General features: G+C 43.5%; 1 protein-coding gene across 13 annotated transcripts in view; it reads right to left on the bottom strand.

Moving 5' to 3' along the window:
• The window catches only part of pard3ab (par-3 family cell polarity regulator alpha, b), a 304,350-nt gene that overhangs the window by 69,173 nt on the left and 215,366 nt on the right, over nt 1-19,811 (bottom strand). For all 13 annotated transcript variants that reach the window (XM_085803913.1, XM_085803917.1, XM_085803908.1 and 10 more), the window contains 2 exons: nt 9,488-9,616; nt 2,203-2,484 (listed from right to left, as the gene is read on the bottom strand). In XM_085803913.1, the coding sequence (XP_085660039.1) occupies nt 2,203-2,484; nt 9,488-9,616 (411 nt within the window). The remainder of the gene's footprint in view (nt 1-2,202; nt 2,485-9,487; nt 9,617-19,811) is intronic.

The following is a 19,811-nucleotide window of genomic DNA, read 5'->3' as shown; positions in this document are numbered from 1 at the left end:
ACCCGGCCGCACCGCGCTGCAGGCTTCCCTCCATCCGCTTCCACTTTCCCTGAACGCATCTCGGAGGGCCACGAGACTCGACATCCGATCGATGGGAGGAGGATTTGGGAGCGACTCAGCAACACAGAGCTCCTGTCGCTGCAGTGGACTCTGCTCTGGTGTTTCAGTTTCATAACAACACCTGGCCGCCTTAAACCAATACAAAGTGAATACAGAAGGAATCTCGACGCAGGGCCGAGGCGACTCATTCAAAGTGACTGACAGCTGTCAATCACCGGCTCGGTCGGACCACACACACACAAGGCAGCAACACGGTGGAATCAACAAGAGTGAAAGGAACGACTGAAAGAAAGAAAGGTAGAAAGGTCAAACGGGGCAGAAAGAGAGACAGGTATTCAAAGGTTTCCATTCACTCACTGCCTCCCCAGTGTAATCCCCCTCTGCCCCCCCACACCCCCCACCCCCCTCACCCCCCCTCCCCCTGAGACCGGCGCATTGTGTCCAGCAGTCGGCGAGCTGACATTTACCACCTGCCTTCTGTTGCTGTGATTATTTTCTCTTTCCAGGTGTGATAGCCAGACCGCCATCGCTCCACAACAACGCTGCCGCACAGTTACCAGTGTTGGGAATGTGAAGCGGCGGGCTCAGGCCCACACACACAGAAACCCCCCCCCCCCCACGCCATGAAAATACCACCACTGGGTTGTTGCTTTTGAATTAGGAGGCAAAAGGTTGCTGAACTGTGAACGGCAGCTCGTCACCTGGTCTGAATGGGATTGTGGCTCCAGTGGAATTTCATTAGTGTCACCAGGTAATTAATTCTCCTTTTTTCCCCCCAAAAGACAGACAGACGGTGTGAAAGGGAAAAGAAAACGTGACAGAAGCCGCAGCTCATAAAGGAAATAGAGAGCCTACCTATAAGCAGGAAGTAACGTCACCATGGGAACTCAGTTCGGAAAAAGTCTCCATGTGAGTGAACGGGAGTCAAAATTTTATTTCGTGATCTGATTGAATTGTGTCATGAGAAAAAACTCTGACCTCTACCTGTTTAAAACATCACGTTTCATGAAGAGAAACCAGCAGTTGATCGTAAAACGGCAACAGAAGAATGTATTTTGTGTGACGACGCTCTAGGACTACAGATCTGGTGAACCACAAAAAATACCTCACCAACTGACGTCACCACCTACGCCACCTGGAGTCTCTATGGTTACGGATTCTTCTGAATTTTATTCTACAATAGTTTTACAACAAACTGCTGATTTCTCTTCATGAAACGTGATGTTTTAAACAGGTAGAGGACAGATGTTTTTCTCATGGCACAATTGACCTCTGGCTAAGCCCCGCCCCCTCCACCCACCCGGACAAACAGTCAACATGCGGTGACAGTTGCTATGGCAACAGCTGTCACAGTAGAGACATTTCACAGGAGGCAATTGATGGTTTTTGGAGACAGAAAGATTAAATATCAACTCGAAGTCACCAAAACTTCACTTAGCTTTACTGCTATGGCTGCCGTTTGCCGTAAAATGCCGATAGCGACGGGCTAACTTCTGTTAGCCTGTCTATGGAGTTTTGCATTATACGTTAGCATTAAGCTAGCAGACTTTATGCTTAGTTGTGATGCTGGCTAACATCTAAACATCTCTGACAATATGTTGCCTCAAATACGTTGTTGACTTAACTTAGAACAGATGTAGACATCCTTGTTAAGTTTATCCAGGTTTAGTTGGTGTTGTGGTCTACTGCATAACTTTATCCAGAGCAGACACTTCTCTTGGTTGAGATGTGGCTTAGGAAAAGGTAAAAAAATCCCCCCGTGGCCTCTCAGGATACCTAGTGTCGTAGTTGCATGTACCCCATGCACACCGTTTGACCATTTAAACTTAAAATGTCAAGAAAAAACATATAAAAACCAATGAAAACTGACTAACTGCAATGCATTTCAATGGACGTGGAAGCAGAGAATGTCCCAGTGTATGGGCTAGCTATGCGCACTGTGATTGGCTCATCGTGTTTGGGGGCGTGGCTTAGCCATAGGTCAATTCAATCGGATCACGAAATAAAACTTTGACTCCCATTCACTTGCATGGAGACTTTTTCTGAACTGAGCTCCCATGGCGACCGTCCGTTACTTCCTGCTTCTGCTTCGGCTCTTCACTATGAGGAAAGTGAGCTGTAGAAACAGACTGCGCCCCCTACCTGTCTGCGGATGGGGGCCGCTCGTTGCGGGCCTTGCTGACTTGTGTGTAGAGGGAGTCGGAGGTCTGGTGCTGGTGGTGCGGGTGGACGTGGGGGTACTCGTCCCGGGGGCTGTGCGGCCGGCTGTGGCCGCTGTCCACCGAGCTGTTCAGGGGGTTGATGCCGGCGTACGGGTGCTCCTCCTCCGACGACCGCTCCAGCGTTCGGTTGATGTCCAGAATCTCGGCGTAGTCCCGCTCCCGGGCCTGGCGCTCCCTCAGCTCCCTGGTCTTGGCCTGGATCCTGGGGAGGAAGATGATGGAGGACATTTTTATTTTTTTTAATTTTATTTCTCTACAATTATTTCTTTACTTTGTTTAAATTATTGTTAGGTCAAGGTGAGGTCATTCGATAAGCCTTTCAGGTTTCCCACCTCACCTGCACATTTTTTCCTATCTTCCTCCCTACCAAGAGAGATATGCAAATGCATGTGTTCTATTTTATATGTGCAAATAAATAAAGTCTATAAAAAAATGTTTAAAATCCAGATTTTCTAGCTGAAATGTTCACATTATATCAAAATAAATACAGTTCTGTGCAGCTCCAGGCTCCATCCATGTGTTATTGTTGCTTTTATGCATCAAGGACAAACACAAGTACACATGTTCTTTACTGCGTTATACTTGGCAAACATGTTGCTTCTTCTTGTTCTTCTTCTCCAGAAAACACAACATTTACAGTCCCTTTACTTACAGACAACAGTCCTCTCCATATTGACAAAGCTTGATCTCAGGCCTTTTAAAGAATATTATAACAAGAGGTGTATTGTATTATACAAACATTTCAAGGTCTGAAATTGTCTCATTTGTTCATGTTTGGCCTCAGTGAAGAGGTGCTGACGTCCTGAGCTACAGCAGCTGCTGCTGCTACTGCTGCTGCTGCTGCTGCTAATGATCCGGCTCAATTCAAATCTACAGGTAGCTTAGCTACATACTAACTAAACTCGAGCCTGCAGTCAGATTAGGAGGATTAATATGCTACCTGCAAGTCTGAACTATCATTTATATTGATAACGGCACAGAAAATAGTGACATAAAAGAAATACTGCTGCAGGAAAAAGCAGATTGAATTACATATTTAGCGTTTGTACATGAAATTGAATGAACGGCGGTGAAATCGTTCATGAATCATGGTTCAAAGTCTTCCAGTCTGTGAGGTAAAACCTTCTACACTGTGGAGCTGCTGTAAATCTCCAGTGTCACATTAACAAAACACCAGACCTAACATCTGCAACGGATTGTTTATTGTGCCTTTTTAGCTTTCCATTACAGAGGAGAGAAGATGTGGAGTCTATTATTTATGCCCCTCCACCCGCCCACCCCACGCCAATGAATAATACCATAAACATTGTATAATAGTCTCTAGCCCCCTCAACACCTTGAACAAAGAAAACACTTTGTATTCACAGAGTGCTGCGAATGTATAGCTGCTATGCTTTTCTCTTTCAAACACACAAACACACACACACCTCTGATACCTTCCTGTCTCCCACAGCTAGGAACTAAAAACACACAGAAATCACACATGCGCTCTTTCTCTTCAAGCCATTATCTTGTGAATAACTGGCAACACCATTTTCGACAGCAGGGGGTGGGGTAGGGTGGGATGGGGTGGGGAGGGGGGGCTACTACCTATTGCGAAGCCCCATAATTACAGCCATGCCAATTATCAGAGCTTTACAACTACCAATTATCATACTGCTCTCTTTTCTCCCAGGCCCCTTTTTAATGGCAGCGAGAAAGCGAATGGGACAGCGGCGGCGGCGGCGAAGCAGGGGGTGCGACTTCACTGAACACACAGCGGGCTGAAATCTGAAATGCCTTCCTCCAGAAAAATTTGCATGCCGTGCATAACGAAACAATAAGTCTGATAAGGAGAGCTCGCCGTCGGAGGGGAGCGCCATGTGAGTTTAAAAAAGAACAGAAATGAGAGGGATTTAGTTCAGAAACACCTAAACAGGACTCCTAATGAACCTGATGACTAACGGCGCCCTCGCTGAACCCACGGACGGGGGGGTAACAATCGCTTTTTAGCAAAAAATGTTACACACAAGTCCAACAACTCAACCTGCGTCAGATGAAAGCTTGTGGACTTGCACACTGAGTCTGTAGCCTACTATTTGTGGACTCAGCAATTATCTAATGGTGCAGAAGGAAGCGGGGCCCTTGAGGGATCTATCTTTAAACCCAGAGGAAAAACTGTGTTTTCCATCAGAGAAAGCGGCAGCAGCTACTGATTGTATACACAAGCGCAGCGGCTGATAAGATAAGGCCAGACAGACATACCAATCCAGCCGCCTGGCCTTCGCCGTGCAGACCCCTTTCCATAGCGAGGCCCTGGACGGGGTCAGCGGGGCCAGTTTCTGAGTGAGGAAGGATGCAAGCTTTGAACCAGTTGCGTTATATATATGTGACAAAAGACACAATCTGAAATCTAAAGAGTTGAAGTACTGAGACAAAGAGCAAGGACGGCAACGTACAGTACAGTACAAACAGACCTGAGACACTGTACTGTGTATGCGCTGCAATGGGGTTTCTGTTGATCTGTTGATCAATGGATAAATTATTGATTAGGTTTGTTGCAGTTTGTTTGTAATCTTAACATTTTCATTTCATTATTGTTGCATTTACAAGACAAGAAGTTAAAACACATCCTCTCAGGTCAGGTTGGAGACTATGGTGAGCTTAGTAGCATAAAAGAGATTGTTGTCTTTCCACTGCTGGAGACAGCTGTTGATGAGTAAAAGGAGTGACGTTTGATGGTGAAAAGTTTGTGTAAATTAATTATTACTATGTAGCAACAGCAAAACTAGCAAAACAAATGGCTCCTTTAAAATGAATAAACAAAAAAACAGTAAGTCAGTGATTCTCAACTCCTGCTGTCACATACTCTACCAAAAATATTTAAATAATACACATCGGTATTTATCACTGGCATGTTATCAATCACTACATACTCTACACACAAACTAAGTTAGCAGTAAGCAATATGCGATAAAGTTGTGTTGCTTGACCTACAGGTTTTTGGGGAATAACTTGCATGAAGAGCTTGGTGACTTTATAAACATGTGAAAAGGTACTTTATATTGTTTGAATGTCTTTCAGAATCTTTTTTTGTGCAGTGGAGCTGTGCCACAATTATCCCAAGCTGCCATTCTCTGTGAAGACCTCAAACTTTTAAACCACTTTTAACAGGAAGTAACTGTCAACATGGGTTTTCCGTCCACCAGACAAAGTCTCTCTATCCACGTCAACATGACAAACACTTAACAAGCAAAATGGCTAAAACTGGTCCACAGATACAACAGCATTGATTGAAATGGGAGAGGAAGGAAAACCACACTTGGCCTGATCATTAACCTCTCAGTCCCAAAATATTTGTGTAAGGAAAACTCTGTTTTCTCTCCAATGACTAACCTTGATGAGAGATGAAAATACTCTCAGCGTGAAGGGTACATTGTTAAAAAAAAAAAAATCAACATTAGAGTGAGAATAGAGTCAGATGTTATACAAAGGAAAGTGCAGAGCAGAGAGAGAGAAAGCAGATAAAAGGGTATAGAAACGGCAGGATGGCACATTATGGTGGAAGAAAGGTGTTTGACGAGTGACCTTTCTACCACATCGAGCCAGAACAATGGTCCATTATGTGCTATTCTGCCCGCTGTGTAATAAACCTTCCTTTTAGCGGTAATGCTGACATAACTGATAGACCACAGAGAAAGGCAGGAAGTACATGAAGGGAGAAGGTCCGGCGGGATAAGATGGCTGCTGAAAAATCCTTTTTGGATTGATATCTGGAAATGTTTTATGGTTTTTAGGGGAGGGAGGAAGAAACTTTAACCACATCTGAAGCACTCGCTGCGTTCTTCAAGGGGGGAATACTGCAGAGTTTTTTAAACATTCATATCCAGGTCAAGCCAGCTATGCAGAAGTAAGTTTGGACGTTTTTAGGAATGTGACTTTTTTTTTCCTATGTGGCACTTAAATTGTAAGGGAAATACATCTCACAAGAGCCGATGCTCAGCAGCAGCAGCAGCAGCGTCTGGGTCAAGGGAAGTTCACTGGGACAAATGAGTTGGTGCATGGTGCAGTACACTGGCTGCCTCTTAAAACACAAACTGAATTCATGCACTGACTGATGTGCTCAGTGCTGTGTGCTTTGTGTACAGAACGCTCTGGCAAAGGAGAGTGTTATGTTGGCCGATTGATTATGATTTTTTTTTTTTTTTTTTTTGCCACAATACAGGCCAATATCATCTGGCAACCCACTGTGTTGGCCACTCTAACAGGTGCAGTCACACCTGCCAGGTAGAAAACTGAGCATGTGGCACTGGCCAAAGCAAAGCTAAGGACAGTGCAGCAGCATTAATATTAGCATTAGCAATAGTAGTACTACTTACTTAAATGTACTAAAGGAAATTAGATTAGTTAGAACTGTTGACATTCATTTCAGCAGTGACACAGCAGTATATATGCATCTGCTATTTAAATGGCCCGGCTTTAACTCCCATGCAAACACTGGCAGTGCACAGTCTGAGCTGTCTGTCTGGATTTGTGGGACTCAGTTGGGGTTGGAGTCCCCCGGGACCCGAGACTTAAACCCTGTGATCCATCTAGTCGATCACAGCTGGATTAACGTAGCCTCTGGCAGCGGCCAATCAATAGGCGCTCTGCAGCGAGGTGCCAGAGCCGGCTGAACCTTCGCTAGGAGCAGCTCGGCGTAACGCAGCTAACTGGATTGTTGTTTAACGCCAAAATGGAGCCACGATCCTCCTCTTCCTCTTCCCTCTCTTCCTCCTCCTCCTCCTCCTCCTCCTCGGTCCTCAGTGGGATCTCACTGTCGATACCGGAGCATCTAAGAGAAGCTCCTGCTTGTGCTTTTCAGGTGTTCGGGGAGGGTCAAACACCCGATGCTGAACAAAATAATTATTGTATTGACTTAAAGAGCTACCAGACGGTCCCCCGACACTTCCTGCTCAGAGTTCCTACCTGCATGTAGCTCATTTTTGGTTTCCCCATCTCCCAATTGTCTGATTTCCCTGAGCTCCTTCTTGCCCCGGAGTGTTTACATCACTAAACCGTTCCACACTAATAAACTAAAACAAAAACATAACTGACCCAGCCCCTTCTCAGCTCCTGCAGAGGCCCCGACCAAAGATAAATCATGGAAGAAGAGCTACAGTAGGTGTAACATACCACTGCCTTTGCTTAAATGACTGTGTAATAAAAACATCACATCTCCTGCTGCAGAGTTTAGTGGTTTTCAGTCCTTTTACATCTCATGCTGAAGCTTTACAAGAACCCAGATTAAGATACATGAGAAAGCAAACTCAGGATTGAAGCTGGACAAAGACAAAAGGGGAAAAATGAAGAACCACTTCATCTACAATGAATTTTTTATAGCATAAAAAGTACAACTGAATCCACTGTACCCCAACATCACTAGAACTGCAGAACGAGTTGAACGAAGAAGAAGGAGGAGGAGGAGGAGGAGGAGGAGGAGGAGGAGGAGGAGGAGGAGGAGGAGGAAGAGGAGGAGGAGGAGGAGGGAACCTGTTGTGTCTGAAATAACGTAGTAGTATCAGCTCTGACGTCGGAGCAGCTGCAGCTCCATCTTGCTAATAGAAGCATGTGACAACTGTATTTTGAGTAACAGGAAATAACAGACAAGTCACGTATTTGATTAACATACAAAGAGACCATTCTGAACTTTTAACGACACGCGGCGTAACAAACCAAATCATCTGACGTGGCATTTGCGTTAACCTAATGCCAATTAAAAAATAAAGACGAGCCCATTATCATATTATTGGACTATCTGCTCTGCGGGCGTAAAGAAAGAATTACAAACCAAATTTTCATAACGAGCAACTGAGGGGAGTAATGACTCCTGCCCCTACACCAAGAGCATGGGAATTAATTAGCTGGCAGGGCTGTAATGGCCTTGGCATTTATAAACCGCTGCCCCCAAAAAATACTGGCCCAGTGCCCGTCTGACATTTAGTTTGGTGGAGACGGAGAGGCAGCGAGACACGGCGTCTCGGGGCCGTTTGGTTCCCAGAAAAACCACCTGATAACAGTAGATTTATGTTTTTATCAGCATCTGCTCTCCTTTTTAAAAATAACTTAAATTAATCAAACCATTAAAATCACACGCTACTGCATCAAAGAGAGTCATTTTAAAAAACAGGGCTTTGTTGTTCAGTCTATAAGAGAGAGTAGAGGGAATTCATTCACTCCGATTGTTCTGCTAGATTAAAAACACTGAGCGGTGGTCATGACCTCCTTGTTTCCCTCCAAACTCCCATCATGCAACTCGGGTACAACATCCCTGTCCATCTCGTACTTCCGTGCACTTTTGGTCTTTTCCAATTAAGGGAGTTCTTACAGCGCACACACTATGATATTTTAAACAATAATTTGCTCCCAACGTTGCAGCAACAGTCTTTGAAATGCTGTTTTTTTTAATTTTGGTTTTATAATTACAAAGCCCCAGAACACTAAATGAGGTCCGTGGAGGAATATTTTGTTTTTGGTCTGCACTGAGCCCTGACCTCAACCTCCATCCAAAACCATTGGGGATGGACCGGAGCTCAGATTATGAGCCGGGCCAACATCAGTGGCTAATATCACTTATTCCCAAAGAAGTCAAAGACTTCCCTGTGAATTAACTATCTGTGTTTTATTGGAGAAACACATTCACACATTGTCTTTTTTTTGGGGACAAAATGTTCAGTTGTCCATATACTTTTGGCCACATGCTGCATATTAACTGATATATATCAAAGCAGGGAGCAGTACTAGAGGCTTTACAAGCCTTAGTCAAAATTAATTTTGTCGTCCACTAGTTTGAGCATTTCAGCTTTAATGAGTGGAGATAAGGGAGGCTAAGAGAGGCAAAGGAGGGCAGACAACACAGAGGCTTTAATTTGGATTTGCACTTTCGGAGCTATGATCAAGGCTATTAAAACACATGGATTTCTTCGCTTGGCAACACAGCGAGCGATCCCCAAGAGCAAATACCAGTTATTTTATTCACTCGTGCTTTCACTTTGATTCTTATAGCTCAGCAGAGCTGCAAGATTATGACAATTCACGGCCTGTTTGACACCAGAGGAACAAAGCACACGGGAGTCCAGAGACAAAAGGAGGAACACCACACACACACACACACACACACACACACACACACACACACACCACTACATCAGCGTTCAGCAGGAGCAGCTGCATCATCAGGACCTCACCTCTCCTGCTCCAACCTCATCTTCAGCGTCTCCTCCTCAGAAACCTGCGTCTCCTCGGGTCTCCACTTGCTGGAGCCTTTACGATCCATCTTTTCCCCCGGTCGCTCGTCCTTCCTGTGCTTCCCGAACCTGCAGCATAAAAACATGCACAATGAATACCCATTTAGTGTAAATATTCAACTATGATACAACTAATTCATTAAAATAATAACTTGAGATTCGGTCTGGGAACCACCCATTTATTTTTTCGTATTTGAGGCGTGGTTTACGAAAGCCCCGAGCTGTTTATTGGGCGCTACATTGTCTATCAAATGCGTCTGTACGTAGCTTATAGCCAACCGTATCAATCATACCCAATGACATATGTAGAGCAACAGATATCCACTTGCTAAACGTTGCTCTTTTTTCAAAATAAACTTGCAGTGTAAACTACTTGAAACACTTTCTAGCGCTGCATCGAAAGGTAAAGCGTCTGCCGCCATGTTGGATCGACAAGCTATCAACAAAGTCACTTCGGTGTGTTGTAATGGTCTTGCTGCCCCCTCCCCCGTTCTGTGATTGGCTCCCTCGTTGAGAGGGAAATTGGGTCCATGGTTTCCAGGCTGACTTGCAGAGCGAATAAATTTGTGCGCAAGGCAGCATGGGTAAACCCAGGCTCATTAGTTTCATTGATAGCTGTGGTTTTTAGGCTGAAACAGGAACTCTGGGTCAGATACCATCTCCATAAGAAGCAGATTTTCTTCTCTGCAGTAGATCAGATGTATAAAATAGGACAGACAAGGAGCAGTGGAGGCAGGTGCAGCATTAAAATGCAGAATTTAAACTGCACAACAAGGTCGGTATGGCCTGAAATTCGTCACCCATCTTTATTATCTACATCATCTGGTGGTCCAAGGCTGTTAAGATCCAAGTCATGGAGCAACTGTGGTCATCTAATTCATTTCACATCCACACGACAATGCAAAAATGAGTGTCTTATTCTTCAGAAGACAGGAGAGAGATCACACAAACATATCAACAAAAACCGCAATATTCAGATATTCTAAAGCCATGACATTCACCTTTCATTACCTTATGTGACCCGGTGGGTTTGCTGTTAAAATTCAAGACATTTCTTTTGAGTCAAAGTGCTGACAGCCAGAACCTTGACAGTTACCTCCACCTACACACACACACACACACACACAAAGTTCACTGATCTGCCTGAAAGCGTCGTCTGCGATCACACACACACATAAAAAAAGAAAAAAAAGGAAAAAGAAAAGCACCCTGCAGGTTTGATCGAGCCCTGAAATGAACCATCTGAAAAACTACTTCTCACAACTTCAAACCCAATTCAGCTCGTTTAAAGTCGGGGAGTGGTAAACGAAGGAGGCGTAGACACGAACACCCCCCCACCCCCCCACCCCCCCTACCTCTCCACCCCATCACATCACAGTAATTATATTCATAGGGAGGGAGTGACGCTTAACGAAATAGGAGCCATTGCAGAGATATTTCAGCTTGATTGACTCAGTATAAAGCTGCAGCCTGTTGAAGAAATGACTTTGGCACCACGCTCGCTTCCACAATGAACCTCCATGATTATTCACAGGGAAATTGGTCCGCGGAGAATATCTACGACTTCTAAAGAGACAACGTGTGTGTGTCTGTGTGTGTGTGTGTGTGTGTTAATGACACAGAGGACAGTGAACAAGAAAGTAAAAGAATGAACTTGTGCAAGAGAAACTCAGTGAATGAAACATTAAAATCAGGAACTAAACTACGGTGAAGAATATAAAGACAAGGTCCAAAAGACAAAGTACAGTTAAACATATATATAGAGAAAGATAAAATGAAAGTGATGGAAAGAGAAAGTCACAAGAACAAAGGCAAACCAAAAAAAGTGAAAGAGTGGAAGGTGTGTGTGTTTAAGGATTAAAGGGAGAGGGCAGATTGACTCAAAAGAGAGGAAGAGGGAGAGAGAGAGGGTGTGTGTGAGTGTGGAAAGTAATACAGAAGAAAGAGAATTGAAAACAAGGGAAATGAAGTCAATCAATGAGAGAAACACGGGGAGAAAAGAACAAGAAGAAGCAAATGAATCTGCAGAGAAAAGCCAGAGGTGTGTAGCTACTGTAGGAGTGTGTGAAACAAAACAGAGAGGAGAGGTTAGAGACATGTAAATAAATACAAAAAAAATGAATGAATGAATGAATGAATGGGAGAGTGAGAAAAAAGGAAAGTAATGAAGACAAAGTGACAAAAAAATGTATTTATGTCAGAGTGAAGCATAAATGAGACAAAAACAATCAATCAGTGTATCGTGACTAGGGATGTCACAATAATAGATTTTTTTGGTACGATTATTGTCAGAGAAATAATCACGGTATTACGATTATCACGATTGTTATACATGAATTAATTTCACAACACTATTAATGTGTAAAATCAAATATAGTTAAAATATATACTAATTATAAAATATTTTAAATATCTATTAAAATATGACCAATTATTAATCCGCCAGGGGAAGTGTTTGAAATATTCAAGTCATTAATTGTCATCTATACCAAATGTTTAAGTTAATTTTAATCTTTAATTTTTTTAATTACAAATGACACTCTAGCATTTAAATTCCTACCAATTCAATGTTACGTTAAAGTTACGTAAATGGATCAGTATCTGCATTTACCTTTACTTTGGCGCACATCTGCCGACACAGGAAAGTGACGGTATTTAGGAATCTTTGCGATCAATTAATTGTGGCGTTAAATACCGCGATTAATTGTGAAAACAAGTAATTGTGACATCCCTAATCGTGACGGTTTTTCATAGGACCATACATGACCAATACCAAGAGAGAAGGAAAAAAGGAAATAAAATTATCTCTGTCCGTTGGACTGAGGCACGATTTTCAAACCAAGCACGACTCATCAGACATCTGAACGTCGCCTGAATGCAGCAGCCAAACTTCCACCAAACACACAGCAGACTGACAGCAGATACTGAAGCTGAGGAGACAGAGTGAGGGGAATGAGAGATAGATAGCAACGGGGAGGGGAAACTGCGGCGGCGGCGGTGGTGTGATGGTGATGGTGGTTGAGGGGGGGGTTAGGGGGTAGAGACTAGGGTCCATTACCTGATTAATTTAACTGCGGCCGTCTGAGAGAGTGACGGCTTGCTGTTAATGCTAAGAGCAGGAGCGATCTATCACGGCGAGGGACGGTTGACACTTTGTCTCTCCACACCACTAACTTTCATTAACAGCCCTTTAAAAAACAGCACAACTCTCCTTGTCACACACACACAGACACACACACACGCACAAACACACACACACACACACACACACACAGACACACAAACACACAGCAAGATTTATGACTGAATAGGAAAACTTTGAAGAGGAGACAGAGTATTAACCGTGACACCGGGGCGTTTAATAATCTTCTATATTCCAGGCACAGTTGGGCCCGCCTCGTCCTGCCTCGTCCTGCCTCGTCCTGCCTCGTCCTGCCTCGTCCTGCCATGCAGCCCGGCGGCGGCGGCACTGATAATGAGGCATCGACGGGTTTCTGCGGTTTCGAGCGACAACTTCAAAATGTCAAGGAATCGGCTGACTCTATTCAGCAGCAGACCACAACCACCACCACCACCACCACCCGCGTGTCACTGGCTGTCGCTAATCCGTGTAACAACAGCACACAAAAGAAAAAGTAAAAACAACCCGGTGGTGTTGTTGTGGGCAACGACGCTGGACGAGGGCGTCAGTCAGTCAAGCTGGGATGTCAGGAAATCACTGAGCGGTGAATTTAAGACAGATTCAAGACAGGCTGCGACCAGAATAAGATCTCAGTATGATGGTATTCATGAGAACGTCAAGGATACGAAGGAGTAAAATGAAGGGATTTTCTATCGTACCTTCCTCCACTGTTTTCAATGAGCTCTATTTCTCTAATTCTCCTTTTGTCACTTTTTCTGCAGCAAACAGTTGTTTTATTGCAGTGAACAGGTGGTGGTGGTCAATCATTATGTTTACAGGACAACTTGTTATTATACGTCATCTGAGCTTGGTTAAAAGGTTAAAAACATTTCTCTTTTCATGTGCTTATAGCTGAGCTCTTTTTAAGAACTTTAAACTTCATCTATTTTCTTTTATTTTACTTTTTTATTCTTCTTTGCTCCTGCTTTTAACTTTAGTTTTTTATGCCGTTTTGTCTTATGTAAAGCACATTGAGTTGCCTTGGTATGAAATGCGCTATATAAATAAAGATGCTTCACCTTGATGAGATGGGCTTGTGGGGCTGAGGCTAGCTAACCTCAAAAGAAGAAAATACATCAAAGAAATAAAAGCAACCACTCCACCACTGGAGAAAAACTCTTGGTGAGTAGAAGAATCAAGTTTTATGCTGAACTCAATGACTGGTAGGTAAACAGCTGTTTATGCTAACATTAGCTGCTCCACCTCTTCCTCCTCATCTAGGCTACATCATGACACCTACCATTGTAAAATTATTACTCGGAAAATATTGCCTTTATTTGCCATTTAGCAGAGATTTATTATTTCTGAATGAAAATTTACAATAAAAAGTGAAAACAAGTGTTGTTGTTGTTTTTATGTTGCTTGGACAAAGACAGCTAACAGCTAACAGCTAAAAAGACTGTGGTAAATTGTGATACTAAACATTAGCATGTTAACCTGCTAACTGGGTAGGCTACATTGACATGCTATCTGCACTAGCATGCTAACATTTGCTAACACTGACATTCAGCTGAAGGTACAGAGCTAAGCCAAAGAACAACGTTGTAGCATAGACACAGACGGCAAGCAAGGAAACGTCACTTCCGGTTAGGGCCGTGGGGGAAAACAAACCGTTTTCCCCATACACACTCATGCAAAAAGGCGGCATTTTAAACCTTTGTCAAACGCTTGTTCGCCGTCCTGTCTTAGTTTTAATCACATGTATGTGCTGACAAAGAGCTATATATTAGAAAACTCATCACGATCTGGGTCGATTGCTGTCCGTACATCTTAAAATATAAAGTTTTCACAGCCATAGCCTACACCGAGTCAGCAGGGTCGGCAACCTTCACTTCCGGTCAGAGCGTTACACGTTTGGAGAAGATGAGCGAAGTTCCGATATAAAAGTTCAGGTTGTGGTTTTTGAATTTATTTGCGGTGCAAAATAATACACAACAACTCAGGCAGTGTCTACGAGTGTCTAGAGCCGGCCGGCGGCGACTAAGAGAGCGTCAGAGCCGTGGGGGAAGACAAATATGACTGACTGTGAAATACCTAATATTTTTAAATGTACGGACAACAATCGACCCAGATCGTGATGAGTTTCTAAAAATATAGCTCTTTGTCAGCATATACATGTGATTAAAACTAAGACAGGACGGCGAAAAAGCCTTTGACAAAGGTTTAAAATGCCGCGTTTTTGCATGAGTGTGTATGGGGGACACGGTTTGTTTTCCCCCACGGCCCTAACCGGAAGTGACGTTTCCTTGCTTGCCGTCTGTGTCTATTACTACATAACAGGCCTCATGTGTCTCTACTCATGTCCTGGTTTAAACCGTCAAACAAATGAATGAGGTGAAATTAAACAGCAAATTAGACCGAGCTCACTGTTTAACAAAGGAAAATGGAAATGTAGGCCTAGTTTTTTTCTCATCTTGCAGAGGTCAGGTGATCAGAGAGTGCAGAGCATTAATGCCCTCAAAAAAAAAAAAAAAAATTGAGTGCGAGGTTTCTGGAAATGCCGACGGCGAGAACGGTCGAAAAAACAGATCATGACAACACATCACAAAGCTTGTCGCAGCGTGAGCCTTTTTTTGAGTTCAGGCTTGTTCACTTGTTCATGACAACACACACACACACACACACACACACACACTGTAGGAACACACACCAAAACCACTGCAAAATTAGCGCAGCCCTCGAATTTCTGGGCAGCGACCATCTTTGCCGATGCCAAACTAACAGACTGGGTGTTGCTTCTGAGTCCAAGTGATGATCAGAGAGAGAGAGAGACAAAAAGAGATGGGGGGGAGAGAGAGAGAGAGAGGGAGAGAGAGGGAGAGAGGGAGAGAGAGAGACAGAGAGAGAAAGAGAGAGAGATGGCTACAGAGTTGGCAGGCTGTTACGTTGGCAGGGCTTGATGGTAATGAGGCTTTGATTGGGACTGAGTGTGAGGCCTTCGAGACATGAGAGGGTCAGGCAGTGGCAGCTCTGTTGATCACACACACACACACACACACACACACACACACACACACACACACACACACACACACACACACACACAGACACACACACGTCAGACTTGTACAGGCCTCCCACTCCTGATCCATCCCTCCTACATGCAAACACACATCAAAGTACAAGCTGCCTGACACCCCTCCACCCAAAGCCTTCACTCACACTCACAGACACACACACACTCACAGACACACACACAGACACACACACACACACACACACACACTCACACACACACACACAGACACACACACGCACTTGCTGACTCAAACACGCAACACTCATCGGCAGCTCTTGACACGCTCTAGAGCCACTCGGGGGAACTAACTTGCTCACATCACATTTGGTCGTGTGAGAGCTCATCCACTTTTAAAGGCTTTTATGACGTCGTCCTCGACACATACACACTCTCTGGTTCGGGGCCAGCGCGCACACGCACACACACACACACACACACACTCGTGCACGCATGTTTCATGGTGACATGTTGACACCAACACGAGTCATACATGCAAATACTGAAAACACGCTAAACATATGTGTTTGTGGACGGTCACTGCTGTGCTGTCTGCTAAACTGTAGCTCCCTCATATCATCTGTTACTGCAGTTAAACTCCACTCTCTTCTCCATGTGGAAAACATTCCTACAATATTCATATTTCCTGCTCATACAACCACCTGTAGTGGCACCACCTGCCCTGAGGGGGCGCTGGTGATCCGGCAGCAGAGCGCAGGTTCAGGCTTCAACTAAAATGGCCAGAAAAAGTCGTCTAAAGTGAAAACTCAAAACCTAATGACAAACTAATATACAGTAGCCTTTCATATCTTAATGTCTAATCCTGTAAAACTGCATCTTTCATATTTGCCTGTTTAGTTGCAGTGGTTGCAGGGTCTTAGTGCCCTCCTCCCCGTCCCTAGAAACCCATCATTTCTAAGGGTAACGCTTTATAATAACTACACACAATTAAGCAGAATACTGAAGTTTATAAACACAGTTAAAAATGTTTTACTTTACTGGCAATTTCGTTGTATTTTCTTTTACAATGACAATAAAGCTTCTATTCTATTCTACTCATTACTGATAAGCACTAACTGTATTTATAAACTACATACTAATGAGTATTCATGTGTTATAAATAAAGAATTCAGTATTTACTGATGCTTAACTAATGCTTAATAGTGTGCAATTATAAAGTTTCAAAGTTTGCCTAAGGGTTTTGGGTTAGTTTGGCTTAATCCCATTGTGATTCCGATGGTTTTGAAAATTAAGTGCTATTAAATAGTTTTTCTTATCAATAAAAAATCAAATGAATGGGTTATTGTATATAGAGCTAAAACCAATGTTAGTAATATAACAGTATAGAATATAATAAGCATGTTTACTGTATATAACTGTTTTTATGTTGAAACTACAGTACAGGACATGAACCAGAAACAATGCTGTATTTTTTTTTCTCATGAATATGAAGCTTTGCAAGTTATAGGAAATAACTGAAGACGATGAAATAACATTTTTGTGTGTCTGCTTCCGATAAGTTGTGACTTGTGCGCGATCCAGACGAGACACACAGATGGGCTGGACATATCTCACATCATTATTCTGGAGCACAGCTGCCTGTGCCAGTAAACACTGGGCCGGGATCAAACGGGCAGTCAGACAGAGTTTTAATGGAGCACATCTGATGTGGCCAGCATTGAGCCAATCAGAGCGCCATCACACTCGTGTTATGACAATGCACACCAATCGTTATCAGGTGGGAGGTGAAGAACGGTGCATGTGTGTGTGTTTCAAATATTCCTGCATGTATCTGCACTTCAGTGGCCCCTCCCACGTCTGTGTGACTACACCACATATCTCTATGTACGTGTGTGTTCCCTGCTAATTATTCCCCTCTGTGTGTGTGTGTGTGTGAGTGTGAATTGTGCCTCTGTGCATGAATTTGTCCATGTGCATCCCACTGATTACTCCATCGTGTGTGTGTCTGTGTTTGTCTGTGTGTGTGTGTGGCCCTGCCTGTAAAACTAAAGTTGGTGTCATGTGAAGCGATCCCACCTGTTTGACACAGAGCCGTGCTGGCTTCGGCCCCGCGGAGGTTTAACCCTTTAATCCTAACCCTAACCAGAGGGCCGGACAACTAAACCAAAGCCATCGCTCTCTGTCCTCTATCTGCCCCCAAACTACCTCTTGTTCTCCATTAGACACTCATTTAAACACAGTATTCTGTATTTAACCCTCCTGTTGCCCTCCTGGGTCAAAGAAAAAAGGAAGGAAGGATGGACGAGACGAAGGGAAAGAAGGAAGGAAGGAAGGGAGGACAAATTTGGGAAAGATGGGAAGAAAGAAGGAAGGGAAAAAGGAAGGAAAGATAGAAGGAGGGAGGGTCAAAATTGGGTCAAAAAGGAAGGAAGAAGTAAGGACGAAGGGAAGGAAGGAAGGAAGGAAGGAAGGAAGGAAGGAAGGAAGGAAGGAAGGAAGGAAGGAAGGAAGGAAGGGAGGAAGGAATGGAGGGAAAAAGGATTGTGGAGAGAAGGAAGGGAAAAAGGAAGTAAATAAAGATGGAGGGAGAGAACAGATTCGTTCAAGGAAGGAGAGAAAGATGGAGGTATAGGGAACAGATCAGGTCAATTGGATCAAAAGAGGAAGGAAGAAGAAGTAAGGATGAAGGAAGGAAGGAAGGAAGGAAGGAAGGAAGGAAGGAAGGAAGGAAGGAAGGAAGGAAGGAAGGAAGGAAGGAAGGAAGGAAGGAAGGAAGGAAGGAAGGGAAAAAGGATTGTGGAAAGAAGGAAGGATGGAGGAAGGAAACAGATTGGGTCAATTTGACCCAGAAGGACGACAGGAGGGTTAAACACAGTATTCTGTATTTAAAAAGCTCAGATCAGTGGTGCTTTAGTTCATTTTCAGGTTTGGGTTTAGGTTAAGGTCAAAGTCGCAAATCAATTTTAATGGCGTCAATTTTTTTATCGCGCGATTAACGAAGCCAGTTTCATTTGGGCGCCCATGTTAATGTGTCATTCACACCAGACTTTCATGAGATAATACTGTATCACTGTAACGTGAACTTTTCACATTTTCCATAAATTTCACCCGAAAGCCAAATATCCCTAACTTTTTGTGAGTAGTGTATGTGAATAGTGTTTATTTGCTGCTATTGGGTTTTTCTTTACACTGTGGGGTGGGCTGTAGTATAGTTTGATTAAATTTTTTGACATATTACATATTATATGAAGGGTTTCCTACCTCTTACAGTACAGTATGTGTGTTTTGTAATAAAAGAATTTCCCTCTGGGGATCAGTAAAGTAATTCTGATTCTGATGTTGATTCCACATATGATATTATGTCGCCAACCAAAAAACATGACGTTCTGCATTGTTCTACGATGGAGAGAATAATAAAGTAGAGAATAAGAATAATTGATTGAATTAGATGAGTGTGTTTTGACTTGTCAGGAGGTAAACCATCTTATATACATGATCTAAAATACAAAATAAAAGGTGACAACCACCTGATGATGAAGACAATGAGATGGGGCTGAAAGTTCCAGAAAACTCTCGTAGTTTCACAAAGGAACTTTTATAATTGAAATTTTACATCACGTCCGTCCTTGTTTTGATGTCTCACTGTTGAAATCCTCCTGCTATCTTTTGTTTTTTTTTGTATTTCTCCCTTTTTCTGCCCATTGCTCTCATCCCTTCCTCCTTGTTCTTCTTTCTTCTCTCTATTTTTCTATCCTTCTTCTATCCCTCACCCTCTCTCTGCGGATCTCATTACCTTCATTGTTTCCCTTCCCTGTCACCAGCACTTTGGTTAATATGATATACGGATATATTACTGGCCGGGCCCCGAGGCTTCGCAGCCAATTTGGACAGCAGCGCTAATGTATACGCGCGTAGGAGAGAGGATTTCTGTCAGTTGAGCTGTAAGGGATGTCTGACAGGTGAAAACGTCGGAGGATGCGGTGGAAGAATTAATAACGGGGAAATAAAGAAAGAAAAGTTGTCTGGTCAAGTTGTGTGGGAGTCTAATTAGAGTTTCCTCACGCTGTTGTGTGTTTGTGGCAGCAGAGCTCAGGTCTGTGGTTTGT

This window comes from Trachurus japonicus, chromosome 17, assembly GCF_045865225.1.
Source record: "Trachurus japonicus isolate A0001 chromosome 17, Traja_1.0".
Lineage (NCBI taxonomy): Eukaryota > Metazoa > Chordata > Actinopteri > Carangiformes > Carangidae > Trachurus > Trachurus japonicus.
Note: the sequence above shows the minus strand (reverse complement) of the source record. Positions and strands in the feature narration are given on the sequence as shown.